Raw genomic sequence first — 25917 nt, 5'->3', positions numbered from 1 at the left:
AGCTTGACTTTCTCCCCTCAGTCTGACCAGCTCTCAGGCTGAGGCTGGTGTCCTAAGTGACAGCTGGATCAGTGCTCCAGGACCCCGCCCTTCCCATTCCAGCTGCTCAGCATCGATGCTCTCACAGCCCAGCATCCCTCGGCTGCTCTTCAACCAAAGGGGCATTCCTCCATCGGGGTTCAGTTACCCTGTGCACAGTCCCCCTGGAGAGAGCCACGCGTTTCTGTTCCCTCTACTTAAATCATTCACGTGAATTCTGTGTCTTTCCTCTGATAGTGGAAATACTGGTTAAAGTCATGAAAGCCAGAGTGAGAGACTTTAGTTCGCACAGTTGGGAATTGGGGTCCTGGTGGCATTTTTTACTTTGGGAGTGTAAAAATCAGTCTGCACAAGGATCTGATGAGGTGGTTTCTGAGGTCCTGGGAAGCTACCAGATCACCGAGGCCCCAGTTAGTTCAAGGGTAGCCAGATAACCGTCTGTGTGCATTTGCTCAGGCCACTGGAACAGAGCGCCCCAGACTAGGCATCTTCACCCGCAGAGATGTGTCTTCTCACAGCTGGAGGCATGAGGTCTGAGATCAAGGGGCTGGCAGGGCGGTTTCTTGCGAGGCCCCCGCCTTGGCTTGGAGACGGCCGTCTCCGTGAATTCACACATTCTTCCTCCTGTGTGTGTGTGTGTGTGTCTCTGTCTGGTCTTCTAAGACACTGGGCCTGTTGGGTTCGGCCCATCCTAGTGACCTCATCCTAAGTGAATTCTGTCTGTGCCAACCTTTTCTTTAAATGCAGTCATGCTCTGAGCCGTGAGAGGTTCGGACTTGAACTTCAGCCCATAAAACCCTCAGAGGTAGGTTCAGTGCAAGAGACTTTCCAGGTTATATGAGAAGTCGGGACCGATTTGCCTGGAATAGTGTTTATTCCTAGTAAGATAAAATCTGAAGATCAGCCTAATCCAGGTTCATGTAGTAATTACTTTCACTGTTTGTGTCCAAAGTGGATCAGCAGGTGTGTCTGTGTCGGTGGGCAGCATGGCTGTGACTTTTGGATCTGGGGAAGCTGAGCTGCCTTTAGACTCTGTCATTCTGCAGATCATCGCCTCCGCCGCAGCCACGAGTAACTCTCAGATCCCTCCTCCCGAAAGCCCTGTGTGTAGTGGCTGCGGCCCGGGGTGGAAGGCGCAGTGGCTCGCAGCCTTGGCATGTGACTCTCCCTGAGGCTTTTCAAGGACTGCTTGGTGGAAAATGCTTTACTTTACCACAAAAACAAGGTACCAGCCTATTCTGATTTCCCCACCCCCAAACCACACTCTAAATGCAAGAGAAACAGTTTTGTCCCCATTCGTCTCATTTTTGCCTAGAAAAGCTAAATTGCTGCTAACCAGTCTTCTGGGTCCTTTGGTGAAGAATGTAGTGATTCCATTCCTCAGTGGTCAGGATTCATCATCTCCTGGGCTTTGTGTGTCTGGGTCAGACAGAAGTACAGTCTGTCGTAGTTCCCTGTCGCTGTCGCGTTCCCTGTCGCTGTGTAACAAATGACCCTAAGACCTAGTGGCATGAAACATTCATCGTCACAGCGTTTCTGTGTGTGACAGTGCTGCTCACTTGTCACCTCCATTTGGATGTCTAAGAGATCTCTCCAAAAAAAGTTTTTTTGGCTGAGCCCATGGTATACAGAAGTTCACGGGCCGGGGGTCGAACCCATGCCGCAGCAGTGGCCATGCTGGATCCTTAACCTGCTCGGCTACCAGGGAACTCTCCAAAATTTCTTTTTTAAGTCTTGTGTCAATAAATCGTACCCACACCTTCAAGTCACCCAGTTGCTTATGCCAAGAAGAAAATTTGAAAAAAAAAAAAAGAAAAAGAAAAAACCCAAACCAAACCTAAACAAACAGAATACCTAGGAATCATTCTAGAGTCAGCCTATTTCTCATGGCCCCTGTCCAGGCCGGAGTGAGTTTTGTGGGTCCACTTCCAGAATGTCTTTCAGATCTGCCCATGTTTCACCTTCTTCCCTAAACACAGAGTGAGTTAGTCTCAGTCCCTGCCTGAAGAGGTTTCCTCTGGTATTCTGTTTTTGGTTTTGTTTTTTAATTAGCTAACCACTTTTATTTATTTATGTCTTTTTAGGGCTGCACTCATGGCATATGGAGGTACCCACGCTAGGGGTCTAATTGGAGCTGTAGCCCCGGCCTACACCACAGCCACAGCAACGCGGGATTCGAGCCGCGTCTGCAACCTACACCACAGCTCACAGCAGTGCCAGATCCTTAACCCACTGAGCAAGGCCAGGGGTCGAACCCAAGTCCTCATGGATACTGGTTGGGTTCCCTCATGGATACTGGTTGGGTTCATTACCGCTGAGCCATGGCGGGAACTCCCACGACGTGGTTGCCTTCTAAGTACTAGACCTCTGCAAGGCCCCGGGAATAAATATATCAGCGGATAAGACAAAGGTCCGTAACCTCATAGAGTTCACTTTCATTTGGGTTTTAACTTTAATATATTTTTGACAAAATGCAATTAGGTATATTTGAGCTCAGGGAGCCAGAGTGTGTTGCCCAGGCCAGGCTCTCTCAGAATATGCCTGCCCCAGTTTTGTTTTGTTTTTTTAATTGAAGTATGTAGTTGATTTATAATATTGTGTTGGTTTCAGGTGTATAGCAGAGTGATTCAGTTACATGTATTTTTTTTTATCCAGATTCTTTCCCGTTATAGGTTATTACGGATATTGAATATTGTTCCCTGTGCCATACAGCAAATCTCTGTTGCTTATCTGTGTGGAACAGTGTGTATGTATTCATCCCATGGTCCCCATTTAGCCCTCCTGCCCCTTTTCCTCCGGTAACTATAAGTTTGCTTTCTGTGTCTGTGAGTCTGTTTTGTAAATTAATTCCATGTATGAGTGATATGGTATTTGTCTTTTTCTGTCTCACTGTCTCACTCAACATGATAATCTGTAGGGCAATCCATGTTGCTGCTGATGGCATTATTTTGTTCTTTTTAATGGCTGAGTAATATTCCTGCGTGTGTGTGTGTGTGTGTGTGTGTGTGTGTGTGTGTGTGTGTACGTGTACATTCCTCTTTCGATAGACATTTGGGTCGCTTCCACGTCTGGCCGTTGTGAATAGTGCTGCTGTGAACACAGAAGTACATGTATCTTTTCAAATTAGAGTTTTCGGAGTTCCCGTCATGGCGCAGCGGAGACGAATCTGACTAGTATCCGTGAGGATTTGGGTTTGATCCCTGGCCTTGCTCAGTGCTTAAGGATCTGGCGTTGCCATGAGCTGTGGTGTAGGTCGCAGACGTGGCTTGGATCCTGGTTGCTGTGGCTGTGGAGGAGGCTGGCAGCTACAGCTCCGATTCAACCCCTAGCCTGGAACCTCCATATGCCGCACGTGCGGCCCTAAAAAGCAAAAAAAAAAAAAAAGAGTTTTCTCGGGATATGCCCAGGAGTGGGATTGCTGGATCGTATGGTAGGTAACTCTATTTTTAGCTTAAGGCTCTCCCTACCGGTCTCCATAGTGCGCGTGCCCCAGTTTTAGAAGCACAAGCAGAAGGGACGTGGGGGGCCTTGACTTCGTGGACAGGCCAGACCTCGGGGCAGGGCTGGGATTGTCCATCACACTCAAGGAGGGACATGATGCAGAAAGATGACTTGTGTGTACGGTGGAATGTCACGTAGCCGTTATTTACAAGCCACATGCTTGCAGTGAAAAATACTGAAACTATAAACTCCATAAACTTTAGAATCCATTTGTTTCCATTTCTTTGATCTGATATAGACGGGTAATTTCCTGAAGAATATCTTTCTTTTCAAAGATGCTAGCGTATGGTTTGTATTAAAGGAGATTCTTTAGGCGAGCATTACCCTTATGAAAATAATCGTTCGCAGTTAGTCCAGCTCTCTGTTTATGGAAACGGAAAATGCATTCCAGATGGAGGAGATTTATGTCAAATGAGTCTCTTGTAATGAAACTCGAAAAACAGGGACTTCAATTTCAAAACGATTGTATCAGCAGATACATCTTGCCTCAGAAAGTTGTAGTGGGGATCACTTTCCATATTTGCACAAATCTTTTTTTCTCCTCCTCCCCGAAATAATTTAAGCCAGTTTGGCAATTCCCAGTTGCATGTACCTTGTGGTCGCTAATTAGCCTCTAATCGTTGGGAGCCGGATAAAGGCTCCAGGTACCTTCCCTACCAGGTCGCAGTGAAAGCGAGTCGGAATTCTGCACCCTCATGTGTGTTCTCGAGCAGCCACTAAAAGCAGTTTTGTAGGTAAACGAAATGCAACCGCTGCTCTGTCTTCAGTTCTCCTAAAGATCCGAGGACAGCCGATGACAGAGGCCGAATGTGCTCTGCACCAGGCAACCCGCATCTTCCGAATCCGGCCGCCTTGCTGCAGCCTCGGCTCCCGGCCCACCCCAGACGGCTGTGTATTTCCATCCCGTCCGTGTCTCTTCATGCCGCTCATTTCCCCCCAGGAATTTCCAGCATCCATTATACTAAGTAACAAGGCCACTTAGTTCACAAGAAAACTCATTTTACTAATTAACAGAGCTTCTGGTGTCGTTTGGAGATGAAGAGAGCGGAAGCGTTTAAAATAGCCATCTGGCCTTGGCATTAAGTCCAGCTAATTGCTTCTCGGATGGGTTTTCCCATTTAGGGCAAATAGCTGCCTCCAGAGTGGAGATTTTTACAGAGCACACTGTCTATGCTAATGTGTTTTCAAGTAAATTGCAGACCTTATAACTTTAAATACCAAGTTAGGAAGGGGGAAAGTATTTTCAGAGCCTTGTCCTTCTAGTAAATTGCTAACAATCTAGGTTTAATTACTCTGGATACATTGTAACTACCCACAGAAAAAGTTCCAGAAATCCCATGTCGATTCAGAAGGAATACAATTCTTTTTTTTTTTTTTTTTTTTTCTGTTTCCGGCTGCACCCACAGCATTCCAGTTTCCTGGGTTGGGGATTGAACCTGCTGCTTGGGAGGGGGCCCAGGCTGCTGCAGGGACACCAGATCCTTAACCCGCTGCATCACAAGAGAACTCCTAAAATTCTCGAAGATAATTTTCTTCCTATTTTCTTGATAATATCAAAATATCCAAGTTGTCCTATTGCACCTTTTAAAAGAAATTCTTAAAATTCTATTTTGGAGTTCCCTGGTGGCCTGGTTAAGGATCCAGCATTGTCACTGCCGTGGCTCAGGTTTGATCTCTGGCCCAGGAACTTGCGCATGCTGCAGGACTAGCCAAAAACCACCCAAAAAGATCAATTTTGCAGAAGAGAGAGGGTCCCAGGCGTCTTTGCTGATCAGTAACCTACTGTCTTAGTTGTTCCTGGCTTGGGCCACAGCGTGCACGGCATCAAGAATTCATACTCTATCTGTAGAACGTAATGTACTTGTCCTGTTGTGGGTTTTTTTCCTTTGTTTTTGTCTTTATCAGTGAAATCCTGGTTGAATATTCTGAGTACCATAAAGTTTGTTGATTTGTTGTTGTTGTTCAGAGACTTTGGCTTTTTTCTATCATTTTTTCTATCATTTTATATCTCCTTTTGGCCACACTCTACGTCATCGCCGAAGTACTTGGGTAGGTCTTGTGAAATAGCTGAGCATGAGTGTCAGCTGAGAGTTGATAATTTTCAACTCTGTAAGGTTTTTTGTTTTGTTAAAATGGTTTCAAAATAGAATCAATTCTAGAGCTTTGGCCTATAACCGACATTTGTTAGTTGCTAAATAGTTGTTTTTCAGAGTTACTGGTTTCTTTTGGGGTCAGAGGAAGCCCTCCCCCACCCACCCACCCACTCCCCCCACCCCCGTGTGCAGGCTTTCCACGTTTCCTCCCCTTCTTTCATTAGTTTTTGTCTGATCCTTTGCATTTAGCCAAAAGCTGGTTCCCTGGCACTAGCTATAATGGTTGAGCAACTGTGGATGCCAGACAAGAAAAGGGAGCTGATTTGGCTCAGGAACTGATGAGGAAATTAGATGTTGTATGTTGGTGACTCTGCTTGTTTATTCAAGTAAGCAACCCCATGTCTTAATTAATTTAGGGACATTTCTTTTTAGGTGACTTGTTCAGAAGGCCAAAACGTTCTTTCTTTTCCGTTTCTCCTTGGACTCTAACTTCTTTTCCTAGTTTATATTTTCCCACAAAATAACGATACAGTAAGTTCACCAAATATAAGATGCAGGGTGTGCCCTTGAAGTCTTCAAGGTCCTGGCGTTCCCATGGTGGTGCAGTGGGTTAAGAATCTGAACGCAGCGGCTAGGATCCCTGCAGCGGAGTGGGTTTGAGTCTCTGCCCAGCACAGTGGGTTAAAGAGTCCGGTGTTACCACAGCTGCCACCTAAGTCGAAGCTGTGGCTCAGGTTCAGTCCCTGGCCTGCCTGCAAACTTCCATATGCCGTGGGTGAGGCCATTTAAAAATTTTTTCAACCAGTTATTAGAGTTCAGCATTACCCGTGCGATGACTTTGTCTTATTGCCCAAAAAAGAATTTCTTTGGTTTAATGAATTTTGAACTTCTCATTTGGAGTGGTGAAGAAAAGGGATAGAAAATAGTGTTAAGAAGCTGAAAGCTTAAACGGCATGTTGATAGATGTGTAATAAAGAAATTAGAGAAGTTATGAAAGGTAAAAGTTTGTATGACCATATAAAATGAATAAGAATTAGGCATATGATTTTGATTAATTTTTCTGCAGTGTTAGAATGAGAAATTTGAGCACGTATCTGAGCAGTTTTGTTGGCGTTACATTTTCGCAGCTTTGAAGGATTAATGTTGTCTTGACTCTTCTCTCTTAATAGCAGTTTTCTTATTAACTCCGTGAAGTATCGTATAGATGACGCAGCCGTTAACGTTAGGACCAATTTTAGTTTCTGAGTTTCTTTTTCGAGCAGTTCTGTTTGTAAGAACTGATAGTTTTTTAACATAAATTTATTGTTTTAAGACCCTTAAGAGGGTCTTCCACAAAACAAGAACAAAATTGACCTATTTAAAGAATAGAATAAAACTCATGTTTTTTTTATGGCCACAGCTGACATATTATGGGGTATTAGTGATTGCATTTTTTCCTGTATCTTGCAACATTTTGCTATTTCATCATCCCGGGAATTGATTCCTCATTACTCATCAGCTGTTCCCAACAATGTTTAAAAAAACAAGAAAATAACAACAATGGACTTGCCTCGAAGGAGGCTGGAAGAGTGTGGCATCTTCTTGTAGTTTGCTTATTGCCTTGCCCAAGGAATTGCGTTATCTTTCAAGGAGGTACGCGAGACGACTACAGACAGCATTTTTGCAGTCTGTATTTAGCTTTCATAACATAGTTTAGCTTTCATTGAACATAGTTGAAGAATCAGGAGTTTTCACCATAGCGGCAAAGAGAAGAAACACATTTCACAAACAGAAGTCAGAAGATGAATGCAAAGAGACAGGCAGCCTTATAGACTCTAATGATGAAGAAACTGGTTCTGGAAGTGAAGTCTCAGATTGTCTTCGAATGGGCTTCAGTAGCCTAGAATTTTCCCAAACCCGAGAACACTCTATTTCTAAAGACAAAAAGGAAAGAGGGCGTGATCAGCATCCAGTCTGTCATTTAACAGGCAGGACTTCCTTACTCATGCTTGGTCCAGGTTGTGTGATGTTCGTGTGTCAGCATTTATCCAAGTACAGTTTGTAAGGGGACAGATGCTGAGGAAGAATTGTGTGTGAAAGTTATTAGGAGGAAGGAGGTGGTGTAAGAATGAAGAGATTTGTGGGACTGACCCTTCTAGTTGGTGCTTGCAAATCTAAACATGAAAACGTTTCACAGTTGCAGAGCAATTGTAATTCAGCACAATTACAGGCTGTCAGAGGTTTTAAGGATTCATTACATACTCCTTTCTGACAACTCCAGGGCAGTAATAAATGAGAACCTGTCTGCAGAAGAGAATCAGGTTTGCCGCTTGGAATAGCTCTTAGCCCAGAAGGTTCCGGCTCTTGAAGATAACAGAGTAGCTTTGCTTACAGCTTAGAGGCTGAATCGGATCGCAGTGCATCGTGGGCTACTACTCTCTGTAGTAGTTTTATTTTAAGAGGACTTAACAAATGCACAGAGCCTCCCTTTAAATTACCATTTAGCTTGACGCTAATGAATATGCTTGATAAACTGTAAGACTAGTCAGCTCCCGGGGGGCTGTCTCCGTGACGCCCTCCCCTGCTTTCCCATAGCACCACCTCCTGGTCCACGTTGTTTTTCAGGGGAGCATGGGGTCAGTGTCCCTTAATGACAACCATAGTATTCGTATAAACTGGTTATTTGTGTACAAGTAATACTTCCGTGATATCCCAAGAGTTCGTCTGAAAAGAAAGAAGTTTTTTCTCCCATTAAAAAAAAAAAAAAAACCCCAAACAAAACTTTCTTTCCCCCTTCCCTAAAATAAAACTCACCAAACGAGCACGCAAGTCGTCATTTTTATTTTGTGACTCCTAAGTAATTAACAGGTTCTCTATGGAAGGAAAATGCCGAGTGCTCACCAGCGGCCTTTTAAAGGTGGATGCGCGCGCGTGGTGGGCTGATGGAGTGGAAACTGACCTCATGGTCGCTGATACAAGACGAGATTCGGCTGGAGGGCGCTGCTGGCATTGGTGACGGACACCGTGGTCACTGCCGATTTCACGGTCTAGTCTCTTGTCCACATTTACAGTTGCAAAGGTTGGACCACGTCCAGAGTTTGGGGTTAGCCAGTGTTTTGATAGTTGGTAAATGTAGCGAGTGATCACACGTGACTCCGTGTGTGTGTGTGTGTGGTGTGTGTGTTTCACAAAACGCCTTTACTTCCTGCAGGAATCGTGCTCCCAACCTCCCCCTCTTTGGGTTTTAGTGGCATCTGAAGCAGATTCTTTTTGTGGAATGCTCGTCTCTTGATGTGATGGCATGATACCTTAGCTGCAGCAGACCAGCCGTGCGTTCACTCTCTTAGATGGAATGGCTGGCCAGCGGGGACGACCTGCCGATAGCACAGGAAACTCTACCTAACGTTCTGTGATGACCTCTATGGGAAAAGAGTCTGAAAATAGTAGATATGTGTGTATGTATAACTGAGTCACTCGGCTGTACGGCAGAAGTTAACACAACATCAGAAATCAACCACACGTCAATATAATATTAACAAATGAAAGAACCAAAAACCAAACTAGCCATGCCTTGCCTTTGCAGAGCAAAGCTTTCAGATAATATGAGATCGAATATTTACATTTTGGTGGGTTGGTGGGGTGCAAAGGACACTTTGGGAATGGGGACGGGGAGAGCCGGGGTTGGGACGGGGCGGCTCCCGGTGTGTCCCTGAGGTCTCAGGACTGCGCCCCCAGCTTCCCTGTGGATGGTCTCTTTCCAGCGTGTTTTCCTAGCTTGGTTCGGGTTTATGAAAATTGGGAAATTGGGTGTGTTCTTAGGGAATGCTCATGCTACTGAGCAAGAAATATGTTGTTGATTTTAGTAAATGATCCCCTCTTTTCACTTTGGGAAACAACATTATCGAGGTCTGATTTGCATACAGGAAAAGACGGTTCAGAAATTCCTTGGTAACATCCCAGTACAGACTACTCATTTTTTCTACATAAAGTAAATATTTCTACACTGAAAAAATAACATTGGGAAGGTGAGAACAGTCCTGAAGTTGTGGGTAAGTTGAACGGAGACACAAGTAGAAAAGTGTAAATCAACATTTTCCACGTTTTTTTTTGTTGTTGTTTGTTTGTTTGTGTTGGCTTTTTAGGGCCACACCCTCGCCATGTGGAGGTTCGCAGGCTTAGGGTCAAATCGGAGCTATAGCTGCCAGCCTATGCCACAGCCACAGCAAACGCCAGATCCTTAACCCACTGAGCAAGGCCAGGGATCAAACCCACAACCTCATGGTTCCTAGTCGGATTTGTTTCCACTCTGCCATGACGGGAACTCCTGTTGAGTTATATTTTTTAAATGGCATTTACGTAGGAGTCATAAGGTATCTCCCTCGGTTATTTTTTAAAATTAGGTTTATCAATTTATTGTTTGCACACCATAAAATCCACCCTTTTCAAGCGTAGTTGAAGGATTTAGACAGATGGATACGGTAGTGTCTCTAGCACCATGATCCAGAGACAGGCTCTTGCCATCACTCCAGAGGTTCCTCACCCGTACGTAGTCGGGGTCCCCTCCGTGGACCCCAGCTCTGATAACCACCCATCTGTTTGTCTCTCTCGTTTTGTTTTGTTTAGAATGTCAAGTAAGTGGGATCATGCAGTGAGCCGTGTTCTCTGTCTGGCTCCTTTCATGTAGCATAGAACCTTTTAGAACCAGCCACGTTGTTGGGTGTGTCACTGCTTTGTTCCTTTTTATTGCTCAGCGGTGTTGCCGTGTGAAAATACCACCATTTCTTTATCTACTCCCGTTAGGAGGACTTCGAGATTGTTCCCTTTGGGGGCTATTAAGAATTAGGTGACTGTGGACATTCATGTGCAGGGCGTGGTGTGGACGGCGCTTTCATTTCCCTTGGGGACACACCCAGGAGGGGACTTGCTGGGTCACGTGGTGACTTGTGTTTAACCTGATGAGAAGCTGGCAAACTGCTGTCCACCGTGGCTGCACCATTGTGCATTCTTTCCAGGGTCGTATGAGAGTTCCATTCTGTTCCTTGCTGTTCTTTCTTCAAAATTTTACCGAGTATGTAGTGATATCTTGTGCTAGTTTTTGTTTGCATTTCCCTAATAACGAGTGATATTGAGCATCTTTTCATATACTTACTGACCATGTACCTGTCTTCTTTGATGAAGTATCTGTTTAAATCTTGTATTTGGTTTTTTTTTTTTTTTTTTTTTTTTAAATGGGTAGTTTGTCTTGTTACTGAGTTGTAAGAATTCTTATATATTTTGGGAACAAGTCCTTTAGCAAGTACATGTTTAGCAAGTGTTTTCTGCCAGCCTGATGCTGTCTCTCTCTCTCTCTCTCTCTCCCATTTTCTTTACACTGTCTTCTGAAGAGAAGTTTTAAATTTTGATGAAATCCGGTTTATCAGGTTTTTTGGTATGGTTTATGCCTTTTGCATTCTACCTAAGAAATCTTTGTCTAACTTAAGGTCATAAAGATTTTCTCTTTTCTTTACCAAGAAATTTTTCATAGTTTTAGCACATGCATTTAGGTCTATGGTCTGGGTTTTTGTTTGTTTGTTTGTTCGTTTTGTTTTTGTATTTTTAGGGCCACACCTGAGGCATATGGAAGAAGTTTCCAGGTTAGTGGTTGAATTGGAGCTGCAGCTGCTGGCCTGTACCACAGCCACAGCAACACTAGATCCAAGCCATGTCTGTGACCTACACCACAGCTCACAGCAACGCTGGATCCCCAACCCACTAAGCGAGGCCAGGGATCGAACCTGAGTCCTCATGGATACAAGTTGGGTTCATTACCGCTAAGCCACAAGGGGAACCCTCTACAGTCTGTTTTGAGTTAATTTTTCTATATGGTGTGAGGTACAGCTCCAATGTCTTTTTGTTTCATTTTGCGTATTTTCAGGCACCATTTGTTGAGTAGATTGGTCCTCTCCCTGTTAAATTATCTCTGCGCCTTTGTCAAAGATGAACTGACCGCACAGCCTTGGTCTATTTTTGGACTCCATTCTGTTCCACTGATCTGAATCTCTGTCCCTACATCAATACCACACTGTCGTAATAGTTTGATAGCTTCTTGAGATGGAGAGGTGTGAGTCCTCAAGCTCTAGCCCTCGTTCTCAAGATTGTCGAGACTTCTCTGGGGCTTTCCACTCCGCGTCCATTCTTGTTCGTTTCCGTCGGGTCCCTCGCCATGCGATGCACGTTGGTGTGTTTACCAGCATCCATCCTTAGCAACACCACTGCTGTTGCGCTCCTTTGTTTTGCAAAGTATTTAATTTGGCCTTTTCTATCTATATTTATAAGTAAGATATTTGCTTTTATTTTGCTTTCCCTTTTTTTGTGACATCTTTGCCAGTTTGGGTACTCTGTGTTATGATAACTTTGTAAACTGATTTATGAAATAATTGCTATTTTCTATTCCCCTGAAACAGTACTGTAAAGGGCAATTCAATATTCCCTAGGAATTTGCAAAACCAATTGTCTTAAGGCCAATCTGTCATTTTTCAAGAAGTAATTATATTTCATTATTTTCTATGATTATGGTCTGTCAATGTTTTTTTTTTTTTTTTCTTGAATCTCTTTTTCTTAAGAAATCATCTCTGTTATGCAGTTTTTTCAAGTCTTAGCATTATAGGTCTGGATGTGGTATTCCTCTAAAGCTATGAAAATCAGGTTATTTAAAAGAGCTTTTTAAAAGTTGTAAATGGTTAGGGTTTCATTTTTATTATGTCTAAGAAGGTAACCTATCCTAGCATCCTTTTTTTTTCTTTCTTTTTTTTTTTTTTTTTAATTTATCGAAGCAGTTTTTCTTAGCTGGGGCAGTATGTAAGATCCATTTTTGTAACCAAGCCATATGCATACATGACAGGGTACTTTGGGACTTATTGTTTTATTATAGGGGTCAGACCCCTTCTATCCTTAATTTACTTTCAGTTTTCTCTTTGTAATTTATTTTCAGGGCAAGTTTATTCGGATCAACTTTGATGTAACTGGCTATATCGTTGGGGCCAACATTGAAACATGTATCCTTTTTCATAATCAAATTGTTGAAAATAAAGAATGATTTCATCCTGCTTCAGCCTCAGGGTAACCCTCTCCCATTGTCCAGATGATAAAACCAAGGCCCACAGAGACAAGTATGGCTTGTTTCCATACTTCAGCTGCTGGATCTGAACCCCAAGGTGGTATTTTGTTGTTTTAAACACCAGGTCATCATCTGTCCACATGGCTGGGGAAGTGGAGGGTCTCAGAGAAGTGAGGAGGCCTGTCTGTCAACCCAGGAGGTGTTCGTGTGTGAATATAATAATGTCAGGCCCCTCTTCGGTTCCTATTGTGTTAACCCATTTCTTAGCATCTGCTCCAGTGTTAGTAGGGTGAGCGTGTCCCATTGAAACAGGCCTTATTAATGTATAGAGTTGAAGGAGTGCTAATTAGTAGTAAGCAGAGTAAAACTAGAGGGGAAAAAAGGTCAAATATATAGACTAGGAGTTCCCTTCACGGCCCAGTGGTTAACAAACCCGACTGGTATCCATGAGGACTCTTGGGTTCGATCCCTGGCCTCGTTCAGTGGGTTCAGAATCTGGCATTGCTGTGAGCTGTGGTGTAGGTGGCAGATGCGGCTCAGATCCTGTGTTGCTGTGGCTGTGACATAGGCTGGCAGCTGTAGCTTTGATTAGACCCCTAGCCTGGGAACCTCCATATGCCTCAGGTGCAGCCCTAAAAAGACAAAAACCAAAAAAAAAAAAAAAAAAAACATAGACCTGAGAAATGTCACATGCATAGAATGGCCCTAAAGAATGATAATTACACAGAGAGTTAATTTGATTAAAGAGATAACAAATTAGAAATCATTCTAAATGATCCAGTTCAGTTTCCAATCAGAGATACAGATAACAATTCTCTGATACTTGTTAGATACTCTTCAGTGAGAGAAATACATTGTTTCTATGCTCTCATGTGCAGAAGAGATCAGATTTTTCCTGTTCATTCAGAACTATATTTTATGTCTCTAAATATACTCAGAGCCAGAAGACACCACTGGAAACACTTGAAAATGATAGGCACACGGATCTAGAGTTTCTTCCTCTTGGTCTGTGATAGCATCATTCATGTGACGGTACTTTTACTGATGGCGGAAGATGTGTTTGGGATCATCTGATGGAGAATTTAAGCTGTAAGGCGCATATGTAATTCGCTTTGGTGGCCCCTGGGAAGGTTTACTTGAAAGGACACAAACCTATCCCAAAGCAGTGAAACTGAGACTCTGAGAGCCCAGTGTGACTGTCAACCCTGAGGAATTAGAAAATTCAGACAGGCCCCAGATATGCATCCCAAACACCCACGTTTCTTTTTTTTTTTTTTTTTTTTTTTTGGCATTTTAGGCCTGCACCCACGGCATGTGAGGTTCCCAGGCCAGGGGTCCAATTGGAGCTACAGCTGCCGGCCTACACCACAGCCACAACAACACCAGATCCTTAACCCACTGAGGGGGGCCAGGGATTGAACCTACATCCTCATGGATGCTAGTCAGGTCCGTTTCCGCTAGCCACGACAGGAACGCCTAAACACCCACCTTTGTGAAGTGCAGGCGCTGAGTGGGGGCTCACCTGGGGAGGATGGGAGTTAAGCACATACGTTTTAGACTTGAACCAAGTTTTGATTTCTAGCCACTTAGGAGTGATGTTCTTTCGAGTAATTTCTTTGTGCCTTTGTTTCCTTATTTGTGACATTGCAATCATAATTCTCATGTTGCAAGGCCTTTCCTGCCTCCAACAGCTTGGCTTCACGTTTTCATAGCTTCTCACAGCAACTCTTGCAGAGATGTGTTCTTTGAACAAGTTAGGGGCAGGGCGGGTGGAGGGCGTGAGGGAGGCGCCCTGGTCTTCAAGTTCCCTCCCAGTTCAGAGATTTGGAAAGAGTCGTGAAAAACATAAATTTCACCTATTTTCTTTTTCTACTTAGAAAAACAAATCCAACCATTTAGAATGGTTCATTGCAAGGTAGTTGATATATACCAGAGGAAGAAAGCATCTTACGAATTCCGTGTGCACAGACGCCGTGGGGAAACCGTCTTTTCAATGTCCCCTTAACCATCTTTGCTCAGACCTTCTGGAAAAATCTCGTGCTGTTCGTCAAGCAAAAGATGAGCGTACTTTTCACATCTTTTACCAGCTGTTATCTGGAGCAGGAGAGCATCTGAAGTGTAAGCAGACTAATGTTTTTCTCTTTTCTATTCAGTTGAGTGTCTTTTTAACATTTAGTGGGTTTTTTTTTGTTTGTTTGTTTGTTTTTGAGAAGGAGAATAATTTTGGGAAACAGTTTTACACACACGCACCAAAATTCAAATTATGAAAGTGAACGTGAAATTGAACACTCAAGCCAGGGGATAAGTACTTTAAGGGGCAGGCATATGGGTGGTGTTACATTATCTTCGACACTTTTGTTTCTCTGAAAATAATTTTATATTAAAAGACAAATGAACCATTTTTTTTTTACAAAATCTGTGTCAAAGTTTATAAATAGAAAAGTAAGAACAAAGGTAATTTACCTAATAAGAGAAAGTTAAATATTTATGTATATTCCTAGATTGACCGCTGAATGTATATGTTTCCAGTCGTATTAGAAAGAGCCTGTGTGGATTTTTATTTATGTATTCTGTGAATCACTAAGACTGTAAGTTTAGGATTAGACAGGGTTGAAAAAAGTAAGTCTGTTCTGGGTCAAAGGGGAGAAAAGATACACAACTGCCCAGTTTCTTCCGAGTCTCAAAGTCAGTGCCGCTTGTCTGGAATTCGTGTGTATATTATCTGGCTGTCGCATAGCCCGGAAAACCCAGCAGGACGTTGCTCATCTGGGGTCTAGGCTTTTGCCAACACAGATCACTGTAGAAGCATTAGCCACAGAAATCAGAGAGAGACCTGCAGAGTGTGTGGAGGTGGGGTGTGGGGGGGACAAGCAAATAAACAGAGTGATTGCCAATAAGGACTGAAAATCATGCAGAAGGTAACACTGGAGAGAAGCAAACAAACCCTCAGGCTTTCAGACTGGCAGTCATTCTGTAGTAATAATCAAAAAAAAAAAAGATAATATGCTTAAAAGAAGGTGATTTTTTAAAAAAGAAAGCAGACAGTTCCCGGTAGCAGCTAAATGTGATGTGGATGAGAAGGGCCCTCGGGGTGATGCAGGAGAGCCAGTTACCCACACAGCTGGGAGCACATCTGCTAAAGGGATGAATGTCTGTCCATTTTGATGGCTCCCGAGAATGTCTTTCTCCCAACAACACATCACTTGAAGGAGCAGGTTAAGTTCTAACTCACGGCCCCTGAAGGACAGAGGCTGCGGGGGGTGTCCTGCCAGACTGTCACTGTCAGACGTCACTCTCGGAGGCGAATGTTCGCCTGCACCGCCTGCCTTGGAGAAGGGCTTTCAGGGCGTTGTCTGGGCTCCGGAGTTGCGGGGTCCATATTCTCGACCTTCAGCATCTGGGTCTTAGACGCGTCCGCCGTCCGCGCAACCTGTGGTCTCTAAGCTCCTCGCTAAGATAGGACGTAGAATATGGATTTGAAAGCTTTCCCTCAAGAGATGGGTAAAGTAGCTAAATGACAAAATAGTAAGCTTACCTGGAAGATTTACATCATTTCCCAGCTCTCTGATTTCAAATATAGTGTCAAATATGGTACCAACCACTGCCCCCCCAGGCCCACTGGGATTTTTGTTGTTTCCGCCGTCATGTGCCTTGGTTGTACAGACAATGGGAAACTGTCTCTGTTCGAGTGTTTAACACGAACATACAAAGTGGGAGAAGCACGCGGTGGTGGGTTGGACGTGCTTTAATGTCCGTCCCGTTGGCGTGTGGCGTGTAGAGCTTTAGTCTGAATGTGGCTGTTGACCACACTGTGTTGCACTGTATTTTCTTCCAGCTGACCTGCTCCTTGAAGGATTTAATAACTACAGATTTCTCTCCAATGGCTATATTCCTATTCCGGGACAGCAAGACAAAGATAACTTTCAGGAGACAATGGAAGCGATGCATATAATGGGCTTCTCTCACGATGAGATTCTGTGTACGTGTGATTTCGCTAAGATTCTGATACTCAGCTTTCATGAGATTTATACATGGTGGTGGTGGGGGAATAACCTAGACGAGAAAATGATTGAGAAACTGATGAGAACTTGCCTGTAATTTTATGAAATCCTGAGATGTGTCCTACTGAAGTTTCATACAGCTAATTTTTAGCACAAGATGAATCAGAATGTCTGCTACATTTTAATGCAGTGTTTTCAATTAACTTTTTTCTCTTTATTTCAACGTAAAGCAATGCTCAAGGTAGTCTCTTCGGTGCTGCAGTTTGGAAATATTTCTTTCAAAAAGGAACGAAACACTGATCAAGCTTCCATGCCGGAAAATACAGGTAAACTGATGAATACTGATTTTATTTCCATACTGGGGGTTTGTTGTTGTGTTCGCTAAAACCACGTCACAACGCAAGCATCAGAGCACTGCTGGGAGTTCTCTTGTGGTGCATTGGGTTAAGGATCCAGCATTGTTACTGCCATGGCTCCAGGTAACTGCTGTGGTGCAGGTTTGATCCCCAGCCTGGGAACTTCCATGTGTTGTGGGTGCAGCCAAAAAAAAAAAAAAAAGCAGTCTGATGTGTTTCCTGCGAGACTCCACGTGCCTAAGTGAGGGTCACTCTGATTTCCTAAAAGAGGGAAGAGGATGGGGTGTAGGATGAGAAGTGGCGGTGGGGCCTGGGAGCTGCCGCTGCTGGGATCCAGCCAGTTTTCGCCTTGCCGGGCACGTGGACCCAGGGTCGCCAACTGTAACTGATCTTTCAAAGAAAGGTAGAAATCTAGATTTTAAGATGAAATCGTCGAGCTTCTAAATGTGGAAAGTGGATTTCAGTTCACTCCCATCAAGAACAAAAAGGTCGTGAGCCATGAGACTTGTTTTGTGAGCCTTGTGAGCTCGGCCTCTGCAGGTCTGGAGACAGAAACTGAGGCGTCTCCTCTGGGACCCAGGTAAACAAGGCGACACTAGCAGGGCACCGTCAACGGTGGTGGCGGAAGCGCTGCAAGTTCTGGGGAGAAAAGTACCTCTGGTCACAGAGACATAACCGCCCGCAACAGTGAAACAAGAGGAAGAGCACGTTGTAGTTATTGGCCTTCAGTTCCAACACCGTTTGAAACGATCCAAATCTCACAGGACAATCACAAACAGACCAGGAGGAATTGGGCGATGAGGGTCATTATTTCTGCTTCAAAAACAAAAGCAAAGACCAGGACAAGCCGGGCCGGTCTACTAAGCGCAGTGCGCAGAAGAGCAGGCTGGGGGCAGGTGTCCCGTGAGCACCGGATGGACCCGTTTCCAGAGATGCCGAGACGCTCACACGCTCCTCCTTAGTCGCCTTCTGAGAGAGATTAGCACGTTATTACCTTTTAGATTGAATATGACTTAAAAAAAAAAAAAAAACATAAATGGCAACGAAGAGGGTAATAGGCTTAGAAGTAGGAGATGTGATGCAGTTCCGAGGGAACTCATTTTCCTGGTGGCTTTTAAAGTTATGGAGGCAGTCCCTGAAGAGGAGTCCCAGGGTCTTCTGAGCAGCATGTTTCTAAAAATCGATATTAAAAATTTTTTCAGACTTAGACACAGTTGCAGAATTAGGACAGAAAATTCCCATGTATGTTTCCGCCGCATCCCCAAACGCGTAACACGTCCTGTGTTGACCCTGGTACATGATCAGAAGCAGGACAGGCGCGGGATTCTCCTTGTCTTTTCCACAGTCTTGTTCAGATTTTGTCAGCTCCCCTCTTAGGCCCCTCTCTGGTCCAGGCCCACACGTGGCCCTTAATTTTGATGCCTCCCTCGTTTCTTTCGATCTGGAACAGTTCCTTGAGTCTCTGTCTGTCCTGGCTTGCCACTTTTTTTGAAGACATCTCACCCGTTCCTCTGGAAAATGTCCCTCTGTTTGGGTTTGTCTGATGTTTCCTCCTGATTCAATTCCGGTTATGCCTTTGTGGTGAGAATATCATCACAGAAGTGGTGTGGATATCCCGGGGTCCTCAGGTGTCAGCTTGTCTGACTACTGGTGATGTTAAGGTCGATTGCTCGGTTGGTAAAGGTGGTGTCTCCCAGGCGTCTCTGCTGTCAGATGACTGACTGTTACTCCCTTTTTTTACAATAAGTATTTGGGGATGGAGAGACATTTAAGGAAATTTCCTATTTCTGGTCATACCCTTTCACCTGCTAGTGTGAGCATCCATTGATGATTCTTGCCTGAAATAAGTATTTGTGAAGTGGGACTTTTCTGTTTCTATCATTCTTTGGGGTTTTTTTCCCCTGAAATATGCTGTAAGAAAGAGCTTTCACCTTTTCATTCATTCAGTTATTTATTTATATTGGTACAGACACATTTATTTTATGGATTTAAGATCCGTTCTGTTGTAATTTATCCAGTTCTTGATTTGGCCGCTCTTTCAGGTTAGCTCCTCGGTGGTTTTTTTGTTTTGTTTTTGTTTCTGTTTTGCTTTTCAAGGCCACCGCCGCAGCATATGGAGGTTCCCAGGCTCGGGGTCGAATTGGAGCTGCAGCTGCCAGCCTACACCACAGCCACAGCAATGCCGGATTCATTTGGTTCCTTACCACTGAGTCACAACAGGAACTCCTGGGTTATTCTGACATGACCTTGTTGTTGCTGCTGCTGTTGTGTGACAGTTTCTTACTTTATGGCACCACACAGCATTCCAGGCTCGTTTTGTATTTGCCCTGCCTGGCCCTGGAATTGGCTGTTTCTCTGGGGTTTCTTGACCTTGAAGAATGGTATTTAGAAACCAGTATGTGGGTGCCGGTTGTGCTCAGGGGTCCTGGGGTCTCAGGAACAGCAGGGAACCATGGTCACGCACACAGGTGCACACTCACTCCTGTTTCTGTGGACATGCAGCTCCTTTCTTGGCTCCTACAATATTAATAGGATCACTGCATGGCGTGACAAGTTACCTTGCTAACATGACGGTTTCAACTACCTTAAACACCAGTTTTCTCACTCTGTCCATCATCCATGGGTTCTAAGACTTGGTAATTTGCATTAAACGACCCAGAAGAAGTAATGTTGACAATCATCTCGTGGAGCCTAAGGATGAGTATTATTAATTTGAAAGGATGCAGGTAGTTTTCATCAGACCTAAAACTTGTCTATCCTGAAGGCTTTTGTCTAATTTCTTACTATAGTTTGAGGATTACAAAACGGTTTCAAGGTCTTATTGAATATGCTGCGCCTCAATTAGGAGGAGAGGCCTAGTACTCAGGGGACTTTTTCCACTCTAGTTGCACAGAAACTCTGCCATCTTCTCGGCATGAACGTGATGGAGTTTACTCGGGCTATTCTCACTCCCCGGATCAAGGTGGGCCGAGACTACGTGCAGAAAGCCCAGACCAAAGAGCAGGTAAGTTGAACATCACTTGTTCATCACACGTCTGTTTGAATGACAACCGAGGCTGTTAGACCTTCTGATGAGCATACGACAAACGGAGTCAATAAAAGCTTTATTATACGGAGGTTTCCTGGTACCAAGTGAGTGTTTTTTCTCCGGACATGTTTAGAGGTGACTTTGTTACAGAAGGAAATTTGAACTAGCGCCTTGAGTTTCCCCAGGTAGATGGATCATCCAGGAAGACAAAGCTGAGTACCTCGGGATCCTGCCCCGCAGTGGGATGCAGTGCTCCCTTGGCCCTGTAGGGGGCGCCGCACCAGGAATAGAGGGTCGAGCAGGGTGGAGTCTGAGCACATACACTACACAGAAAGCCAGGGGCAGCGGGAGGGCGTTATTTTTACTTGGTGTCCTCACCCATCTCCTACACTGATTATCTCCAGTTTACTTACTAGTGCCCTCTGTTGATTGGTAAAATTGAGACAGGATTAAGCAGCACATGCTGTTTTAGGGTTTGGGGGCGCTACAGATCATTAAACTCCATCTAACAGCTATTAGTGCTTTGTGGAGGTTGTTTCCAGAATAAAAGGTCGATGTTGTCTAATTCCAGGCAGACTTTGCAGTAGAAGCTTTGGCAAAAGCTACCTACGAGCGGCTCTTCCGCTGGCTGGTTCACCGTATCAATAAAGCTCTGGACCGGACCAAACGGCAAGGGGCATCTTTCATCGGAATCCTGGATATCGCTGGATTTGAGATTTTTGAGGTTCGTCTCTCCCCTTCCTGCTCTTCCTTTCATTTATTTTTTTAACCAGCAATACTAAAGGGTTGCAGTGTACCAGGGGCGGTGCCAAGTACTGGGGATACAGTGGTAGGTAAGCAGGTACAGTCTCTGCCATTCTAGTAGAGACTCAAATGATACATGATGAAAAAGCACTAAATTTCCAGAATTTTGAATAATGAAGTGGGGGTGGGGGCTAGGCTAGAAGGAACTGGGGGAGGCCCCCTGTGGACTGCCTTGCCACGGCAGGTGTGCCTGCAGCACTGACAGGCCCACGTGAGAAGACTCGGTCCAGTGGTCCCGCACGGGACAGGGTTTGTCAGATGTTAGAGTTCCCTGGTGACACAGCAGATTGAGGATCCAGCATTGTCACTGCTGTGGCTTGGGTTGCTGCTGTAGTGTGGATTCAGACCCTGGCCCAGGAACTTCCAGATGCTGCTAACATGGCCAATCAAGCAAGTCAGTCAGTAAAATGAATCCCTTTAGATTATGTCTATCCTCGGGAGTTCCCGTCGTGGCGCAGTGGTTAGCGAATCCGACTAGGAACCATGAGGTTGCAGGTTCAGTCCCTGCCCTTGCTCAGTGGGTGAACAATCCGGCGTTGCCGTGAGCTGGGGTGTAGGTTGCAGACGTGCCTCGGATCCCGCGTTGCTGTGGCTCTGGCGTAGGCCAGTGGCTACATCTCCAATTAGACCCCTAGCCTGGGAACCTCCATGTACCACAGTATCGGCCCTAGAAAAGGCAAAAAGACAAAAAAACAAAAAAACAAAACCTTCATTCGTAGAGAGTCATTCAGCATCCTGAGTTTGTTTTCTCATTCTGGCCTCTCCGTAACGTGATGCGGCCGTATGCGGGTGGGGGGTGACAGAGATGGAGGGAGACCCCTCCCCCCCAGTTTATCAATAGATTCAGTCATGCCCTTGATAGCTGATACTGACTCCTAATGAGCTTGCTGATAAAACGAGCTGACTCCTTACTCCTGCTCCCCCGCCCGTGTTTGGAACCTGCAGCTGAACTCCTTCGAGCAGCTCTGCATCAACTACACCAACGAGAAGCTGCAGCAGCTCTTCAACCACACCATGTTCATCCTGGAGCAGGAGGAGTACCAGCGCGAGGGCATCGAGTGGAACTTCATCGACTTCGGCCTCGACCTGCAGCCCTGCATCGACCTCATCGAGAGACCCGTAAGCCCCTCGGCTGCTGTTGTCCCGTGCGCTCCATGTACCATTCTGCACATGACAGGTGGCCTCTGCCAACCCCACGCCCCCCACGCCGTCCCTCCCCACCTGCCCCTTGGCAACCACAGGTCTGTTCTCCGTGTTTGTGAGGCCGTTTCTGTTTCGTAGAGAAGTTCCTTTGTGTCATATTTTAGATGCCACCTAGACGTGGTCGCCTATGCTATTTCTTTCTCTGCCTGGCTTCACTCAGTGGGATCCTCCCCAGGTCCATCCATGTTGCTGCAAATGGTGCCTTGAGTTTTTTGTACTTGCCGTAAACCGAGAAGGAAGTTAGCCTGGCTCCTCAGTGTTAAGATAATTTTCGAATCTGAATTTCCTAGGCAAGTGATAGCCACTTGAAATGTCCATTCGAAAAATAGGTAGCATGCCAGTGAGACACTGCTTGAGCTTTCCTTTCTTGCAGCCGTCTTCCTGTCTGTGTGTGTGTGTGTGTGTGTGTGTGTGTGTGTGTTGGCCAGTCTGGTTCCTCCAGCCCTTGCTGTGTGGAGGGGTGGAGCTCCAGTGGGCACACTTCGGAGGCAGTGTAGGGACGCTGTGTCTGGCTGGAATGAGACCGGTCCTTCGAATGAATCCATGGGGGGTGGGCAGGGCTAAGTAAAGCTTATCCTTGGAAGTACAAAGATGCTTTCATTTTGGTGGATTTTTTTTTAATTGAAGCATTAAGGACTTGGGGACAGATATGTTTTTGTAGCAATCTCAGCAAGCACCCGCGATTATTTTCTTTTGGTTCAGTGCTGTGTAGAAATGCGTAAAACTTTGTAAAACTCATGGACTCACAAAACTGCACTCCGTGTGAGCTCAAACAAGTGGTAATTTGGCTCGTGTTCCCTGGACGCCTTCTGCTCCAGAGGATAGTTGCTTTGCTTATTTTCTTTATCCAACTGCCAAAATAGAGGAAAACTGAAGCTCAGGTAAGCATGGGTTTTGGTAATTTATGCAGAAGTCTGATGCTAGTTAAGAGGGGGCGTCTTCACCAGAGCTCAGGGGTTTCTCCTGGGAGGCACCCGAGGCTTCGAAGCCGTTCCTTCTTGCCGCTCAGCCTCTGGCCCCCACCCACGCGCCGTGTGTGGGAAGGCGTTGGAGGCTGGTGTCCAGAGAGCATGCACCTGAACTCAGGGGTGCGCCAAGGCCAGTGGGGAAGCGGCAGAACTGAGAGCACATTCACCCTGTGAGAGACGGGGTTGTGGCACACTGGACCTCTGGGTTTAAGGGAATTGACGTGGTTTTCATTTGGCTCGAGCTTGGGAGAGGATTTTTACCTTTCACAGCTCGGTGGCTGCTTGTTGAGGGCCCCTCAGTTGAACTTCCAGTAGTTGGGAGGAACCTCGCAGCATCCCTTAGACGTGCCGTTCCATCTCCTGTCCAGCACAGGGAGCTGTATCCAGTCCCTTGTGATAGAACACGACGAAAGGTGATGCAGAAAGTGTAGGTATACGTGGCAGGTTAAGGATCCGGCATTGCCGCAGCCGTGGCGTGGGTCACAGGCCCAGCTCAGATTCGATCCAGGAATTGCCACGTGCCTCGGGTGCAGCCGAAGGGAAAAAAAAAAAAAAGGCACTCTAGTGGCAACGGCCAGTGACCTTTCACACATACACATGAATGCATGCCCTTGCTGCTTTGTTGCCCAAAAGAGTTGTTTGGGAATTTATATAAATAAGGGGAAGGAATATTTCCTGTAAGTACTAGGGGTGACTATGATTTGCTATTTGAGGTGCTCATTCGTATGTACCCACGGGACACCAGAAGTCCTGTGTTTAAAGAGAGTATTGACCTTGTATCTGCACTTAGAACTTAGGATGAGGGAGAATTCATAAGAGTGGCTAAATAGATCCCTGTTTTTATAAGAATAATTGTACTCAAAGTTTTCCAAATGGAAAATTATCAACTGTATTTTTTGAGGTATTTTGAGAGCATTTTAAGGTCTAATGTTTTTTGTGACTCTTATATTAGCCTTAAGAATAGACATTCCTCTTAATGTTACTTAATTGCATTTCTTTTGCTTTTTCCTCTAGAACAAAATACAGACTTTTTTTTTCTTCCCTCTCACTTGATGGTTTTACTCTAAAAGAGCAGTGGGGAAGGGAGTTCCCCGGTGGCCTAGTGGTTAAAACACAGCATTGTCCCTGCTGTGGCTCGGGTTCGAGTCTAGGAACTCTTGTATGCTGCAGGTGCAGCCAAAAAACAAACAGACATGAGAGTGATGGGAGAGGCGAGCATTTTGGCCGTAATGATGATCCCACAGAAAAGTTTGATATTTGCATTTTCAGTTGTTTTGCAGACATTAAGTGTAAATATCGTTGGATTAGGCTGAGATCAAAGCAGCAAGAATGTCTTAAATCCTCAATTACAGCTTGGAAATGCAGAGACAGGGCCCTGGGGGGCACATGGGGGGTAGAGAACATGGCCCCAGGCCTCGTAAGCAGTGCCAGGTCTCAGTGATGCTCTGAATTCGGAGAAGGCAAAGGCCACAGCGGGCTGGCGGTATCGCCGAAGGTTTCACCAGGTGGATGTTGTGAAGGGGGTGAGCATCCCAGGGCTACATTTTAAGGACAGAAATGAGCAGGTGAGCAACACACTGACAGTGGAATTTTATTGGTGTTCAGAAAGTGCTGGACCGGGGAGGACACAGCTCCCAGTGACCAGTTCCTACGCCCGACCCCTCAGGGCTGTGCGCAGACTGGTCCTTCTTCTCCCTCCTCCCTCCCGTCCTGCTCCTTCTCGTCTGCCCTCTCTCTCCACCGTCTCGCCTTCCTGCCTTCCTGCGCTCAGGTCCTGGCCTTGTGGGCTCATCCCCCTCTGTTCCCTGCCGGAGTGGTCCCGGCCTAAAGGAGGGACCCCCAGGGAGGGCGGGGGGTGCTCAGGATGGAATGCCGGCCCACTCTCCCCAGCTTGTTAGGACTGCCTTGCTGTGCTTCTCCACAGAAACACAAACTTACTTTTAACAAAGCAAGTTTTCAAAACCTCGCGAGAGTCTCTGAGCGTAGGAACTGCACCTCCAACAGGTGGAATGAGGTGGACTAATGATGCCCTTGAGGGTCCTTGCACGTGGAGTGAGGACATTTTCCAGAAGGAAAACACCTTAAAAACGACTCAGGGGCTGGTGGGGACCTGCCGGTCCCCATCTCTTGCAGCCCCGGCCCCCGCCTGGCCTCTTACGAAACCCTGATACCGCCTCTGACCAGGAGACCAAACACAGTCTCGCAAGCTTACAGCTCTTTAGAAATCCCCAGTTAAAGGGAAAAGCGAAAACAGAGACCTTGACATTGAAGGATGAAGTAGCAGAAATAGAAAGGAGACACAAGGAGGGGTCTCCTGAGTCCCCCTGTCAGAGTGCTTCAGAGAAGATTAAATTCTATGCGGCTCCTCTTTTAGAGCTTAGAAATGTTTTCATTGAGAGAGAATAAAAATGTAAAAATGGTGGCAGAAAGATGGGTGTTTCACTAATCTTTATACTGAACATCATTTCGCAGAGTCATCAGATGAATGGAGCAAATGGGATTGAATGCCCCCCTTGCTGCTCTGGGGTTACCTGAGCCAAGATGCCTTTTTTTTTTTTTTTTTTTTTTTTTTTTTGGTCTTTTTGTCTTTTTTAGGGCCGCACCCGTGGCATATGGCAGTTCCCAGGCTAGGGGTCTAATCAGGGCTGTAGCTGCCAGCCTACACCACAGCCACAGCCACAGCAGATCTGAGCTGCGTCTGAGACTTACACCACAGCTCACAGCAACACCGGATCCTGAACCCACTGAGCGAGGCCGGGGATCAAACCTGCAGCCTCTTGTTCTTAGTCGCATTCGTTTCCGCTTTGCCACGACAGGGACTCCCCCGTGCCTTGGATGATGGTGTTCTT

General features: G+C 45.5%; 1 protein-coding gene across 1 annotated transcript in view; it reads left to right on the top strand.

Annotated features, from left to right (window-relative positions):
* Positions 1 to 25917, top strand: part of MYH10 (myosin heavy chain 10) — a 133974-nt gene that overhangs the window by 60870 nt on the left and 47187 nt on the right. The window contains 7 exon segments of the mRNA XM_021067863.1: positions 12583 to 12646; positions 14728 to 14826; positions 16544 to 16687; positions 16940 to 17035; positions 19951 to 20069; positions 20665 to 20817; positions 21843 to 22016. Of these exon segments, the coding sequence (XP_020923522.1) occupies positions 12583 to 12646; positions 14728 to 14826; positions 16544 to 16687; positions 16940 to 17035; positions 19951 to 20069; positions 20665 to 20817; positions 21843 to 22016 (849 nt within the window).

Source organism: Sus scrofa, chromosome 12 (genome assembly GCF_000003025.6).
Source record: "Sus scrofa isolate TJ Tabasco breed Duroc chromosome 12, Sscrofa11.1, whole genome shotgun sequence".
In the NCBI taxonomy this organism is placed as follows: domain Eukaryota; kingdom Metazoa; phylum Chordata; class Mammalia; order Artiodactyla; family Suidae; genus Sus; species Sus scrofa.
Note: the sequence above shows the minus strand (reverse complement) of the source record. Positions and strands in the feature narration are given on the sequence as shown.